The 16,315-nt window shown below is 37.6% G+C and overlaps 1 protein-coding gene and 1 long non-coding RNA gene across 3 annotated transcripts; one reads left to right on the forward strand and one right to left on the reverse strand.

Annotated features, from left to right (window-relative positions):
• Nucleotides 1–7,107: 7,107 nt before the first annotated feature.
• On the forward strand, nucleotides 7,108–9,235 carry LOC113705029 (transcription factor bHLH14-like). The gene has a single exon (XM_027226893.2). The coding sequence runs from the start codon at nucleotides 7,265–7,267 to the stop codon at nucleotides 8,930–8,932; it is 1,668 nt and encodes a 555-aa protein (XP_027082694.1). The 5' UTR covers nucleotides 7,108–7,264; the 3' UTR covers nucleotides 8,933–9,235.
• A 3,091-nt stretch (nucleotides 9,236–12,326) lies between these two features.
• LOC140013101 (uncharacterized) lies at nucleotides 12,327–16,209 on the reverse strand. 2 transcript variants are annotated; one of them, XR_011820174.1, is made up of 4 exons: nucleotides 15,996–16,209; nucleotides 14,764–14,840; nucleotides 13,610–13,684; nucleotides 12,327–12,591 (listed from the first exon to the last, which is right to left on the reverse strand). It is a non-coding gene; the product is annotated as an uncharacterized lncRNA (long non-coding RNA). The 2 variants fall into 2 exon arrangements; XR_011820173.1 differs by lacking the exon at nucleotides 15,996–16,209 and having other exon boundaries at nucleotides 14,764–14,898.
• Between the last annotated feature and the right edge of the window lie 106 nt (nucleotides 16,210–16,315).

Here is a 16,315-nt window from a genome sequence, read left to right on the forward strand (position 1 = left end):
ACCTGGGTCATTTAAGGTGTGAGCGCTTATGATGGGTGATGGACTGAATAGGCCGAGCCCGGTTGACCGTTGCTCGGTCAGTTAATGAACCTCGGCCTGCTAATCTCTTGGCCCTTTTCTTTCTTTTTCTTTTTCGTAGAAAAATTGTTGCCTATTTCAATAATGGGGAAAAGGATTATATAAAAAAAAAAAAAAAAAGAGTAAACAAGTTAGACACCATTTCTTTTTCCTTTTTTTTTGGTTTTTGGGGGTGTGTTTTCTAAGACCATGAGTTTAGAGATTGGTGGAATTTGAAGTTGGATAAAATAAATGTGGGGATGGGATGGTGGTTAGTAGAGAAAATCCGCAGCTAAATCCACAACCACCACCACCTTGGGTTAGCCTTCTTTCATTAGCCATAGCTAACTGTTGATCAGGACCTGACCTTCATGTCTAAGGTGTGTTGTTGCATCATAAACTGGAGCTGAGACGATGGCCGTCCGATGAGACGTTTTCTACGATTGAAAAAGTTAGTGGGTGGGCGTTCATGTCAATCATCAGTTAACTGGGGACCGTTTGAAAGGGGAAACAAATGTAGGGATTGTACTTTTGCACTCCCAAGACAATTGTTTTCGTTTTATGAGTGCTGTCGCCAGTTTGCCATTTTCTGGTTAAGAAAGACTGGCGATAAAACAGAATATGCATATACATCTTAGTCACTTGAAATTTTAGGTTGAGAGCGAAATAATTAGCACTACCTTTAGTAGATAGAGTTGTAAAGAAAGATGATCCTCTCATATCTGATGGACTGGATAGTGATCCTCTCATTACCATGAATCGTGGTTGATTTTCTACTGGTTCCTAAGGAAAGAACTCGCAATCAAGAAGCGCGCGTGAAAGGCATGCCTGAGATTAACTGTAGGGATTCTGGATGGTGATCAACGTAACAAGAAATAATTTTGTATTCTTTTTTTTCCAAGAAAGGAAGAGGGGGCCCTGTGTGTGTGTGTGTGTGGATGGGTGGTGGTGGGATTTCATTGGGGCGTAATTGGCGATAATTTGAGGAAACAGTTAGCCGCCCATAATTCCCATGTGGACGACGTTGACCACCCTCCACGCCCCCTCGCCCCAACCTTTCCTTTCTGTGATCAGTAATAATATATCCTTCTTCCATCATTCATCTACATTCATGGAACCTAACAACACACAGTTACTTGTACCAACGGCGCTTCCATGTCCTATAACTGAAAGTGATCGCAACCCTCGGCCGCTCACTCTCGCTTTGGGACCGCGCCCCCATCTCGATCTACGCAGCTGCACCTGCAATCTTAGCTGCTAAACAACACCATGATCTTTGGTCATCAAATATCACAACAACAAAATTTATTTAACTACTATTCGCTAAATTGTTTTAATACCAAACACAATCTAACAAAATCCGTAGGAAAAGTCGACATATCTCAAACACAGCACAACACGTGCCTTGCATGTTGTAATTGTAACAGGGGCTATACAGGATAGGTGCGGGACAATGGACACTGATCACCACGGTTACACAACCTACGGCTATGGACCATCCCTGCGGCCATGGGTCCGTTTCAGAAGTACAGACAGCCATTTCCGAATAATACATAGTACCTACCATACACAGTATATGTCTTTTGCTTTACAAATCAGTTGTAGTATTAGTTTAGATAGATATGGATTGTGTAACCAAACATAGACCAAACAAGCAATCCAAGTATGTGTAGCTTGTTTTTCAAAATAATAACAGACCGTATATGTCGGGAGACAATAATAATATATATTAGTTTGGGAGGGACATCAAGGGGATGCCTGCAGCCTCAAGCAATTCTAAACGCGGCATCCCAACTTTTTTTTTTTTTTTTTTTTCATGGCCTCTATTTACATCTACTTTTACTCTAATCTATATTAGGAGGTGACACAATAGGATCATACGTATATCGATGAAAATTGAATCACCCTCGAACCATACACGCGCCCCCAGCAATATTGTTGTTTGTTTAGGATGACCAAACTGACGTGGATGCCTAGTCAGCACTGGCTCACAAAATCGTCAATGTCCGGAACAGAAACTTCCCTGTTTTTGTTGTCAGCATGAGAGGGATGGAAATGAGTGAAACCCAACAAAATCTTCCCTTTTTTTATTTGCTGTTTGAAATATACTACCAATAACGGCCACAGAGTCAACATTGTCTTCATTCACCACACACACACACACACGCAAAGACCAATTAACTGATTATAAGATTCCTCCATTTTCTCATCCGTAAATTTCTAAAAAAACAGATTCTGCTCTCTTCAATGTTTTGAAAAATAAAACTAAACTGTTCTAGAGTCATGTCAAAAGTTACTTTACTTTCCAAATCAAAACCAAATAAGTAAGAGTACGTATGGTTATGCTGAGCCAACTTGTAATCATATATAAACTCCTTAATCATACTCAACACCAAATAAGTACTATATGATTTTGCTTGCCCAACCATTGTGGGTTTAAGTCGAGGGAGAATCAAAGCTCAGGAAAGGATGGCAATGGAGCGGGTCACAAACTTGCTCCGTCGCCATGTAACTCATCTCGTCCCGTGAGTACTGCACCTTTTTTTTCTTTTCCTTTTCTTCTCTCTTAGCACCTTTATTATTAGAAAAGACTAATTAATATTACCACTACTATTATTACTAGTAGTACTATCGTTACGAAAAACTAATATTACCACTACTATTATTAGTTTAAGCCAACATAACATGGAAAAAAATAAATGTGTTAATAATTTAACATGGAAAATATAGATGTATTAATAATTTTATTTATATTTGTTAGGCAGGGTTATGTCCCCACCCCCCCCCCCTTCCTCCCCTACAGGGCGAGTGTCCATGTTGCAGTCCCTAATTAAGCGCAACCTCTGCCGTGGAAATGTGTAATTTTGAAAATTAATAGGAAAGAATGCTGAGGAGGAAGATCAAGAAAATTAATATCAACACCACACTAGAAAAGCAAGTCTTTTTGGATTGCTATTTTTTGGAGTTTTTATATTAAAAAAAATGTACAGCAATAATTTGATATATATGAAATAAAAAAGTGATTAAAAAATAGATTTTTCAAGTCCGTTGGAGGGTGGCGATGATGTCACCTTAACACTAGAAAATAAGACGCTGTTGGTTTGATCTGGGGCTTTTCCATTCAGGACAAAATTCTCCAATCTATTCGGATAAAATTCTTGAGGGACAACATTCTCCAAACAAAAGAACCAAGGAGGGCTACCCAAATTATTACTTGCATCGTTGCTTTGTTTGCAAACGTCAATAGCTAGTTTTGGAAAGAAAGCAAAAAATATGTCTCCCCATTAGGTAACATTTTTTTAACATGAACAATTTTTATAGGGAGTAGTAGTTTTGTACTTTTTTCCAAACCCAAAGGACTTTTGATAGATTTGTCAAACCATATTCCCGTGAGAACCCCAAAAGCCGGCAACTCTTGAGGTCTCACAGGGGACTTAACTACTACTACCCAACCCCCTAGTTCTCCGATGTGGGATATCAACCTCCACAAGGGAGCCTGCCCTGCGGTGGGCTGAACCTAAAGAGACCCGTTACCCCCCGTGAATGAGGCTGATGTCTTTTTTCCAAGCCCAAAGGACTTTTGATAGATTTGTCAACCCATATTCCCGTGAGAACCCCAAAAGCCGGCAACTCTTGAGGTCTCACAGGGGACTTTTGATAGATGTGGGAAACAAGCATTTGTGCAAGTTGACTCTCTATGCTCTGGAGTGTAGATTGTGTACGTAATAACAGCTTTTCTAGTCTAAAATCATGGTAGCATTAATACCTTGGCAAAAATTAGAAAAACAAATAAATTGGATGGCATGCGCATAATCTTCCTGCTTGCCCAGAATAGAAACCTTTTTTCTGCTTCACCATGTTATCGTTCTTACCCCCTAGACAATTCGGGTCTCTTCCTATATACCTTTTGACTTTCGGTTTCATGGAGTATAGCATTTCTTTTTAATTCATAATCCATGAGGACGGGTCTGTACGGAATTATGAGCAAAGATCACATATTAGGATCTTCTATGGTTGACAATTATTACAAAGCCAATTTAAGAGAATAGGAACCTTTCATAAATAGAAAAATTTTTTTTTTGGCAGGTCTCATGACTCTGTAATGCATGATCGAGCCAACTGACACCCTTAAATTTATGACGTGACTACCATATTAAAGCTTCTTAAACACGTGCATGAATGTGGAATTCATTTCCAAAGTTGAACGGGTGCATGCATTAAAAAAATCTTAAACCCCGTTTTGGACAGTCATTTTTCGCCGAAAAATTGCGTCGTTTTTTGTAATCACATTTTTCTGTTACTTTTTTTCTCACATACATCAAATTGTTACAGTAATTTTTCTACAAAAAATTCAAGAAAATGCAATCCAAACAAGGCCTTAGTCTTTATTATGCTTTGTTAACTCGCTAATTCTCATGCTTTTCTTTCATGTACTATTATATCCCAACAGACTCTGCTAATGTATACTTCATCAGTGTTCTACTTTTTTTTTTTTTTTTTTTCGATTGTCATCTCTACTCCTACTCTATCTACGGGGAGGCTTAACTGAGCCTATGGAACCGATGGGGACAGAACCACCACCGGACCAGACGGGTGTACTATTCATCAGTGTTCTACTTGATTTTCTGATTTTTCACGATAGAGATTGGTTTTTTCCCTGTTCAAGAACTTTGGCAACAGCATCCTTAAAAAAAAAAAAAAAAAAAACTTTGGCAACAGTATATCACGGTGATTGCCGGTGCGGTGTAATCCTTCTCTGATCTGTGAGTGTGAATGTCATCATAATTCTTCCTTCCGGAATCAATGGACCCTACTGTCATTCTGTTGCTCACTCTTCCATGTTGCCTTTATGCTGCGTCTCACCGTTGGGGGCAGGGCAATGCAGCGGTATGTCATTTTGGGTTAATAGCAATATGCACTCCTAAATTGTCACCTAGAGGTGGCAATTTGGATTGAAATCCATTTATCCATCCATATAATCCATAATTAAATGGATTTGGATTATCCATTTATAGTATTGGTTTTAAATGGTTGACCAAAGTAAAACCATTAAATTAAATAGATTTATATGGATTATCCATAAAAACCATATATATCCATTTACTTAAAAATCAAATAAAAGAAATGAAAAAGAAATAACTAAAACCATATATTTCTTCACGTTATTGAGCAGCGAGTCATAGAGTGAGAAAGTCACCAGAATTAGACCCGCACACAAACAAAACAGGACCAACTAATTTAACCATATATTAACTGCACAGTCTGCACCCACACATGGATGTGGATTTACCGAATAATAACGATTAAAAAAAAAAGAAAGTCCCAGTAAATATTTTGCACTACCAGTAATCTTAGCCACCTTTATTAGTTTCTCTTTGGTTTATCTTCATTGTTTATCCCTTCGTGGATCATTATTATTATTAATTTTTCTCTTTTTCTACTTTTACACTTGTAATTAACAGATTAAAGACCTTGTCCTTCTCCTCTTCTTGGACTTGGACCAGTTTAGTAGTAGTAATAAATTGCAGTGCTTAATTGATATATCAGGCACTCAGGAAAGAAAATTAAGGTTGTTCTGGTTATTAACTTCACGTCTATCATAGACATTTTATTTTGGATCATTTGGAGATAAAAGCGTCTATAGAAATGTTAAAAAGATTATAATCTGTGGCTGGAGAAGAGTAAAGACTGAACAATTCTGATTTATATTGATGTATACTTACTATATGGAATGAAAAATATAATATCTGACGAGTAATAAAGAATACATACACACACATTCTAAATCTAAGTATTTTGTCCTTTTTCTCATTCATATACACCTAAAATTTACAAGTACATAAAAAATGTATCTTCATATTATAAGAAATGGTAATACAAAAAAAAATAACCAAAATATATAAATGGATCATAAATGGATAATTGGTTTTTATTTAATCCATTTAGATCCATCCATTTAGATCCATTTATTAAATGGATCTAAATGGATTGGATAAATTTCATCCACCATCCATTAAGTCAAAACCAGTTATGAACCATTTATCCATATTGCCACCTCTATTGTCACCCATATGTGATTTGTACCCTAAGTTATCAATTGTATATACTATCAAGTTGTAGTAAATTGGTTGAACTGTAATAAATTTTGACAACTATTTTTCAATGGAAAAACTTTTATACCGCTAAATGAATAAGAATATTTTACTAGATAGATGCAAATTACGAGAAGCAAACTCCTCTCTCTCTCTCTAGTAAAATAGCTAAAAACAAAACTCATAAATTTTCAATTGATTTGAACAAGGAGCTATCAGTGATAATTTAGAATTACAAATCACTATTAAAATTCTTTTCCACATAGAAATGAGGCCTGACCAATTGTAGCGCTAGCCTGCATTATAATATTAAATTTCTACTTCACTACATAGCAGAAAATAAGCGCAATTCAATCTCCGTTAGAGGCCACAACGGGCAAAGTATGTGGTATATTATTTTTAAGTGCATGATTGTATATACAAATCTAAGGGCAAAGACAAACTAAAGTGTTCCATTAAGAAGTTATGAGAACCTTATGGTATTTAGGTACTTGGACACCAAGAAAGTTTATATCTCTATTTGATTGTAGGTCAAGGGATCGAATTTCTTGATTTACATGTATTATAATATCCAAACTCTTTTAAAAATTTCGTCAGTAGGTGCCGTTGAACCGGTGGTGACTCGCTAGATTCCCCTTTAATCTCTTTAGGTTCCCTCCTCCCTTTAATATAGAATAGGAGTAATTATAGAATAGAATCCCTATCGTGTTGGCAAAAAAAAAAAAAAAAGGGTGCTTATTAGTTTTGGAAGATAGTTAGGGGTAGATGTCTAATTATTGGTTGGTTGTGGTACATTGCTAGGGAATCAGAAATTTGCACGTGATACACGCTGAGCGGGTATAACGTTGACGCCCAGTTAGGGAATGGACGTAATACAGCGCTGCCCCCGGAGAAAAATATATATACCGCTTAGCCCTTTTACCTTAGAATCATATAAGCAGTATTTAACTCTTGAATCCCTTGCCCACCAATTGAAACTCATCCTATTCTCCTCTTTCGTAATTCTGGAAATAAACAGTAAGAAACTTTTAGTAGTATTTTATATCTTGTATCTCTGTATCTGAAATCAGACCCTATCATCTTCATCATTTTGTGGTCTGTAGTGACTAATATCAATGGAAGACATTCTAGCTGCTGCAGCATCTTCTCCGGCTTCGCTACTCTGCGAAGCAACACTTGCTGCACCTAAGCAACGGTTGCAGTTCATCATGCAAAACCAGCGAGAGTGGTGGGTTTATTCTATCTTCTGGCAGGCATCAAGGGATCGAGACGGGCGCCTGGTTTTGTCGTGGGGTGATGGCCATTTCCGCGGGCCTAAAGACTGTTCCCAGAGAGCGTGCAATAACAACGGATTGCTACTACAGCAACCACTTGCCGATAACGGCGTGAAGGTGACCACTCAGGACATCTTCGGGAGAAGGAAGGCAGGGAAAGAAGTTCCTTCGTCCTTTCCCTGGAGGGATTCTACTTCCCACAGCAAAAGCGATGGATTTGGTGATGGCCGGGATGTTGCTGATTCGGAGTGGTTTTATATGCTGTCGCTGACCAGGTGCTTTGTGTCCGGAGAAGACCTTCTGGTCCGAACCTTCAATTCGGGTTCGTATGCGTGGTTAGTTGGAGATCACCAACTCCTGTTTTACAACTGCGAGAGGGCTAAAGAAGCTCATTCTCATGGAGTTAAAACTTTTGTTTGCATCTCCACTTCAGGTGGAATTCTGGAATTGGGATCCTCAGAATTGATAAAAGAAGACTGGGGACTGGTGCAACTTTGCAAGACACTGTTTGGCTCAGAAGATCAAAACAGCACCAGCAGTACTAGTACAACTACCACCACCAGAGACGCCATCCTTGGTAGTAATAATACTACTCCTGCAGGAGGAGGACTGTTTGACATTGGCGGCCTGCTAGGTCATGATCCCAAACAAAACTCACTGCAGGAAGACAAGCCCCAGGAAAGCAACTTAACAATTATGAACATTGATGATGAATCCGCTTCAGGAACGTTGACACCAATAGGTGGGCAGCGGATATCAACTGGATCTGCAGGGATGGCTCACACTGGTCCCAAACTATTGGAAACTCAAAATTTCATGCCCGAGGCGGCAGGAAAATGGAGCAAGGTCCGATCGCCGTCATCGAGAAGAAGAATGAGAGAGGCATCCATGACGGGGCAAGAAATGGCGCTGAACCATGTGGAGGCAGAAAGGCAGAGGCGAGAGAAGCTCAATCACAGATTCTATGCTCTCAGAAGCGTGGTACCCAACGTATCCAGAATGGACAAAGCCTCGCTTCTTGCAGATGCAGTCGCTTACATCAACGAGCTCAAGGCCAAAATTCAGGAATTGGAGGCCAGAGTTGGAGTTGGATCGCTAGGAGGAGCACAATATCATGATCGCAAACTACTTGTTACTACTGCCACAAGCTGCGGGGATTTCATTCAAGAGACTCAAAGCACCGTCACAGCTGATCAAAATCAAAGCGGAATGTCATCTAAACCTTACAGTAGTGTTCCATATACTGCTAATAATTCGAGTCATGAAATCCAAGTAAAGTTTGTAAATGGATCGGTAGCCATTCTCCACATTCTATGTCCGGATGTGAATTACCCATCAGCCAAATTGATGGATGCACTGCGACAAATGGAGCTCCAAGTTTGCTCCGCAAGCTTCTCCCCCGTACAGGACTTGATGCTACACGATGTTGTGATTAGGATTCCCAGAAATGATGCTTTGGCTACTGAGGATGCTCTCAAAACTGCACTCCTTAGAAGGTTACGGCTTTAAATCCCATCACAGTTTCACCCACTGAAGCGGGAAACTCAGGAGCTCCTCAACAATTTCTGTAACACTAGCTGTCTGCTGTACATGGCTTCATAGCATAGCATAAAGCGGAGGCATGCAGCTGGGCCCTCCTCGCCTCCCCTTTAAATTTTAAAAGCTTCTCTTACCCTCTATGAAATTTTACAATTTGCGTACGAAGTCCTTCTCTTGCCCCCTGAAATCGTGATCTAATACTGTAATATAGGGAAAAAAAATGTAATTTTAGTTCTTAATATTTAGTTTCTATGCAGTTTTAGTTCTTAAAGTTTTGACAAGAGTAAATTTGATCCTCAATGTATAATATGTGTAGTTTTAGTTGTTAAAGATTTGACAGGCAAATCTAGTCCCGAGTTTATACAAAATGTGTGACCAAATTTGACTGATTTTGTTGGTATTTGGAAAAAATCGTCAATTGTTTGAAATTTGCTCCAAATTTGCTTTTCCAAATGTTTATAGATTAGAATCACGCTTGCGCTAAACTGTGAAGACCAAATTTGCATTTGTCAAAATTTTAAGCATTAAAACTGCATCAAAACTACTAAAATTGCACTTTTTACTTCCTTTTTTTTTTTTTTTTTACTTTCGTCTTATAGCTAGAGAAATTTAATGTCTATTCCTTTTTAAGATTTTTAAAGTATTTATATTCAATATTCCTTTTTAATGTCTATTCCCCTCTTCATATGCTCTTAGCTCTGCTACTGACATCATTGGCTTTTTGTTTGGGTTATTTTTATTTTCCATTTTAGTTTCTTGAGAAGAATTAAGGTTCAGAATATAGGGCCTGTTTGGAACTTGAGTTTTTTGGGAGTTTATCTAAAACTTTACTGTAGTGCACTGTAGAAGTTTTTGAAAAAATTTTGTAGAAGTTTTTGTAAGGTGAATTTTTTTTTTCCTTTTTTTTTTTCTTTCTTTTTCTCTTTCTCTTTCTTTTTCTTTTTCTTTCTTTCCTTTTTCTTTTCTTTTCTCACTTCTTCTTCTTCTTCCTTCTCCCTCCCCCTTCCCTCCTCCGTTACCTCTGTCTTCCCAGTTCCCAGCAGCCATGGTCCTACCATTTTTTTTTCTTTTTTTCTTTCTTTTTCTTTCTTTCATTTTTCTTTTCTTTCCTTTCTTCTTCTTCTTCTTCCTCCTTCCTTCCCCTTCCCTCTTCCTTCGCGGTACCAGACGAACCAGCAGCCCCTCTCCCCAAATTTTTTTTTCTTTTTCTCTTCCCTTCTTCTCCCTCTCTGCTCCCCTCTCCCCCTTTACTCCCCTTCACCATCTCCCTCTCCCTCCCGAAGCAGAGAACCAGCAGCCATGGCACCTACAATTTTTTTTTTTTTGCTTTTTCTCTCCCCCTCTTCTCCATCTTCCTCTCCCATTCTCCTCCCCTTTCCTACTCCCCTCCCCTTCCCCATCCCCTTTTGCCCAATCCGGTCATTCGACCAGATCGCATCTGCGATCTGCTACCGTGTGACCAGATCGCAGCTAAGGAAGCAGGAGGGTGGCCAGGGAGGAGAGTGGGAGGGGGAGGGGGAGGGGGAGAGGGAGAAGGAAAAAAAAAGGGGGTAGGCCGGCTCCGGAATAGGTGGTGGACGCTAGAAACAGCGGCGGAGGTGGTGGTGCCCGGCGGCGGTGAGGTGGCCTGCGATGAAGGTGTGGTGGATAAGGGTGGGGGAGAAAGAAAAAGAAAAGAGGAAGTTTTTTCTGTATTAGATATTTTGAAGTGTGTACGTTAAAAAATTTGATAAGTTTTTTTAGGTTCCTGTAGTTAAAGTTATTAAAAAATTATTAGCTAAAAAATTTAGCCAAAAAACTCGGTTCCAAACAGGCCCTAGATGATGATACAGAAACGATTAAGTTTCACGTTTTTCATTCTCAAGGAAATTAAAACAAGCAGGCAGCTAGATTCAATGTTTCATATGCGGACCTGAAAGGCGTCCAGTCGCCCATAGGTAAATGTGTCTGCATGTCTATGGCCCGGTCACAATCATGACTAAGGAGCTAACTTTCTTGAAGTGAAACACGAGCAGATCGATGCTTTGGATGGCCCATTAGGGTCAAACTTTTCAATTCAACTTCTTCGAGAATCACGTCTTTTCGCAGCTTCGTTCAACATTAGCTATTCCGAGATTCATCAACATCAGACTTTGGCCCATAATTCTTTGTCCCTAAATTAACTCATGCAGCAAAACTACTTTGTCGTATTAAATATGTTAAAAAGAGATATGCTACACTAATTAATTTTTCCTATTCAAAAAAAGAAAAAGAACGACTTAACTCTTCTCTTTTCATTGACGGTTTTAATTTCGGTGATTGTGCCCTATAATTCTGCGATTCAAGTTTTACAATATTAAGGTCCTCCGTGATTGCTATTAGAAGTTTTCGGAAAATTGACTTCTTATATATTCACCGTTAATATCACCATCATTGAAATGTAAAATGCACTACCTAGATTCAATCATATGTATTCTTTCTATCAAGCAATCAGGCACCTTTCTCTTTATATACATAAAAAAAAAATAATGTCCATTTTCACGCAAATTTGCAAGTATCATCTAAATTATCACCCTTTTCAAGCAATCATGTATAGTCAGAAGTGACTTGACAAATCTTAAAAGATTATAGTCTGTTAGAAAATTATGACAAGGAAGAAAATTTTCAGTCACAGCGATGCTATAATCAAAAAAATATTGTATTAGATACTACCCACAAAGTTATGCATACATATATATATATATATATTCTACCACCTTATGGTTAAAGAACCAAAAAAAAAAAAAAACACATAGTAGTACTAGTAGAATATTGAAAAATAGCTAAGAACAGTACTTGAAAAGCTTAAAATTGGTATTAAACAACTCTGCTTATTCATAAGTTACACTACAAGAAATTTGGTCATCAGTGACAACAATATTTCATCACAAGACATAGAAATGTTGTCACTAATGACTTTTATTGACGACTTTTGCGTCGTCACAGAGTCGTCACTATATCTCCGTCGGTAAAAGTATATAGTGACAACACAAAAAGTCGTCAGTGAATAGTTGTCATTAGTGACAACAGTATGAAAGAGTTTTATTGACGACTTGACATGTTGTCAGAGATGTATTGATCAAGGTTGTCACTGAAAAGTGTCAGAAGTTGTCACTTATATGATATACTTATTGACAACATTTCTTGTCACAATTGAAGTTTGGAGTTAGTGACAAGCTTTGTTGTCACAAAGAGTTTTTTATTCTTGTTATGCAACAGCTCTTTTTTGTCATTTGTGATCTTTAACATTGTCAGCTCCATTTCAATAAACTCACAATTTAGCATGGTAAATTATTTATCTAAAATAAATAGAAAGAAATAATCTAAACAATCGATAATTAAAAGTAGTTGTTGCATTAGGCTACATGCCAATATAGCACATTCAGTACTGAAATGTCATATTGAGGTGCACATTACCCAACAAAGGTCTATAAAAGTAACATTGTGCCTAAATATCACATATTCATAAGGTACGTTTACAAAAGGAATTGAGTTCAAGAAACCAAAGAACATCCAAGCGAACCCTTGCATGAGAAATTGTAACTTTGTCTTCAACGTCCTTCAGTCATTGCTATAGACAGCTTCCAAAATTTTGTTTAAATAGCATTTATCTGTAATAAAGTAGTAAAACAAGTAGATAAGGGGAGGATTAAAACACTGAAGGAGAAGTAACAATACTTAGGTTGCTTAGCTAAAATATGCAATCCAATAAGAACCTCAATAATTAAAGCTGTACATTCAAAATCAACCCCAAATAAAACCAAAATCAGCCCCAGAAAATCAAAATCAACCCCGAACTATTGCAGAAAATCAGCTCAAGAAATAAGTACTGCTATTAAACTTCAGCTTCAAAGGAATAATATAACAAGTTGTTAATGCAACAAGCACTGCTATAAGTACTGCTATGAACAATATAACCAATTGATAAGACTACAAGCACAACACTAAAGGAAAAGCAACTTTGATTCGCTTGCTTAGCTAAACATTCAAATAAACTAAACTGAACTAAACCAAAACAATCCAAAGTAATGCATAGCAGAGGATACAACGTGTCCAGTATGATAACCAAAGTAATGTGAATCACGATACAAGGTGTCGAGCTATCCATTCATATAGGAGAAACTGAGGCAATGTGTACCTCATTTATATAAGAGAAACTGATACAATGGGTATCGTGAGAAAGATGTCTATGGGTTGCTCAATCTTTACAACCCATTTCTCCAAACCACTAGAGGATAAATACATGGAGTGGTACTACATAAACAATATTAAACTTATCAAAATCCATATACCCAAATTACTCAAATCACAAAAACAACTAAAAGCTACTGAAAAGCATTGGCATTGCCGTGTAAATGCTTGTTAAAGCAGTAAATACTGTAAATTGCAAGACTTAATAGCTACCATCCAAGGTCAGAACTCATCACTATCCTAGCTTGTGCTCAAACACATTACCTCAATAACACCATCATATCATACAAAAACTCAAATCACTTCAATATTTCAAAACAACATATGCTAAGCTTAGAGAGCACAAATTTCTGTAATGAAAGATCCAAAGTTCAAAACTTTCAAAGTCAAATAAGAGAACTTTAAAAGCAGCAAATTAAAGAAAAACAATTAAGTCACCTCTTCGATAATCTTCGTTGCCACTCTATCTTTAACACTCCCTCCTAGCTTCAAGAATTCAGTATTGCTTCAAATCTAACAAGTAAATAATAAGCTGAACATAACTATGAAAAATAATATGTTTGCTGAGAAAAAAATTACCTCATAGCCAGTGGCATCAGATAGGCTATTGATTTATCAGGTACATTTATTTTTCAAGAAAGAAAAACAAGCACCCTGTCCTCTTCACCATATCCTATTTTATGCCCTAAGGTAGAATACTCTGAAAACCATTTCAAATTACACTTCAAATCACAAACTACTCCTAAGTATAAACTACTTTGCCATACTTAAGTAACCAAAATTGAATTGCATGGAGAAATAAAAGATAATTAAGGTAAGAACATAGATGATAATTGGAACCAAAAAGCATAGGAATTACCCATCCACAATGGCATAACATATGTATAAACTACTTCACCATACTTAAGTAACCAAAGTTGAATTGCACGGATCACATACAAAAGTTGAACTAATCTTTCTCTATTTTTTGTGGGCATTCTCCTATAGATTTGTACAAGTAGGAACGCGAGGGAAAAATTTGACTGTGGTAATAGAAGAAATCAGAGCATTACTGTTCCTCACTGCTTCTTTGCTAACATTTTTATGAGCCCCTTGATAATTTTACCAAACCACATCAAATTCAAGATAGAAAGAGCGCAAGGCACAACGAATACTAGAAAATAACCAACTGAATGCATCTGGATGACCTGACTATAGTGACTGTAAACATGGTGAAACATGCAAACAAACAACAAAATCCTTGCCATCAGCCAGCCAAAAAAAATAAAGACACCGTTAATTAGGTAGACATTGGACCTCTTCAATCCAGAAATATCAAGATGTCATCTCATGTTGATTTCTGGGGTAGTCATTTCTGATGTGAGGACCATGAATGTATAAAGCTGCCCCTCCCCAGTAAATACAAAATATGCACAGAAACTTCGAAAAGACTGTGATGGACAAGAAAATTTCTTATATTCCATCTTTTCTTAAGCAAGAAAATTTGAGATTTCCAGTTGTGTGAACTTCAACAAGTGTCTTCAAATAAAGAAAAAGGCTCTCTGGGTGAGAATGTAACTGACAAATTACCATCAGAGTTTGCACAAAATTACCTGTCTAATTTGACCAGATCACCAATCCTTGAAAAGACTGCTGCTTGGAAGGCTTCTGAATCAGTCTCACTCAGTCGCTGCAACATATCATGGATAAAAGAAAAGGCATGAATGGATTCATCTACAGCTTTTATATAACTATCCAATGCAGCAATGTACTGACATCTGTTTGAATGAATTAAGCTGCAGACCTGAACAAGGTCATAAAAACATTACAATCGACTTATTCGATATCCATGGATTTGCCTAACAATGGATATTATTTTCATCAGCATGTGAAATACCTGGTGAAACTGACATCTTTCACACAAATGCAACAGGTAAGGAGCATCCCAATCTGTGTCAGGTACAACCTCTAAAAGTGTAAGCAATTGCTTCTCTCTTCTTTTGTGGATCTCAATATTCTGCCTAGAGACACTAGGTGAAAAGCTAATTTCTGATGTCAAATACTCCAAATTTTGACTTAAAATATCTCTAGAGACCTTTGCTCTTTCACAGGCAACATAATAAGTAATAAACTCAATTATGTGACCTGCAGCTTTCTTTGAAGGCCAAGTCTCCAATGAACTACAATCGTCACTGCTAGTAGAACCACCTTTTCGGAAGTAGCTTGCTTCAAGGATAAGAGACAGAACATCTACTAATTTCTTTAACTCGTCAACTAACCATTAGCCAATCTTGGCATAACAACATAGCAATAGGATTGGCAGCAACCAACCCCTTCCCCTGCAACTTTTTTGTGGGATCAAGACATACAACAGAAGGATTTTAAAACCTACAATTTTCTAAATAAGAATAAAGCAATAAATATTTTGAGGTAAATGAGTATGCTATTATGCCTCATCTAAAGCTTGTCCAATTGCCTCATCTAATTTGGTCATTATTATTCAATTCTCCCCCTACCAAGTCCAGCCGTAGCTGATTTTGTACAAAAAATCATTGGGAAGCAGCAAGTCCTTCCCAAGTGGGCCAAAAGGCAGAGGATACAATTAATCTAGGGGATTCACGATAACTAGGCAAAAATTTTTCCCTAATTTTTTCCCTAAGTTAAAATTTAGGGCAATAAAATTTCAGGGGATGAAAAGTTTAATCATGTAAATAACCATTAAATTACACCCTCAATACAGGTTCAACAAGAATGCAGGTAGAAATTTTCAGAAAAAAAAAACAAGCGTAGGGCCAAAATATTTGCAAACTATCTTAGAGACAAAGAAGAGAGGGAAAGAACTAACCTTTGCTGCAGAGACTTGGAGAATTACTTGGTCTTCAATGCCAAAGAGCCACGGTACTTCACTGGTCTTCAATTGTCGATGAGATCGAGAGTGTGGTAGAGGTGGAGGTGGAGGTGAAAATGGAAGTGGAAGTGGAGGTGGAGCCGTAGAGGTAGAGGTGAGTGTGGGCTGACGGGCTGAGTAAAAGTGAGGTGATTTGTGAGAGTCTGAGAGAGAGTTCAACACTTAGAAAAGTTATTGTTTTGCATCTACGTAGTACAAGAGACTTGGACAAATTTGCGCCTCTTTTTTTTGCCTTGAATTTTAAAATTGCGCCACTT

The sequence above is a fragment of the Coffea arabica genome, chromosome 8e (assembly GCF_036785885.1).
Source record: "Coffea arabica cultivar ET-39 chromosome 8e, Coffea Arabica ET-39 HiFi, whole genome shotgun sequence".
Classification (NCBI taxonomy): Eukaryota; Viridiplantae; Streptophyta; class Magnoliopsida; order Gentianales; family Rubiaceae; genus Coffea; species Coffea arabica.

What these genes read in the sequence shown, in the direction of transcription:
- LOC113705029 (XM_027226893.2), top strand. Translation starts at nt 7,265, where the DNA reads ATGGAAGACATTCTAGCTGCTGCAGCATCTTCTCCGGCTTCGCTACTC.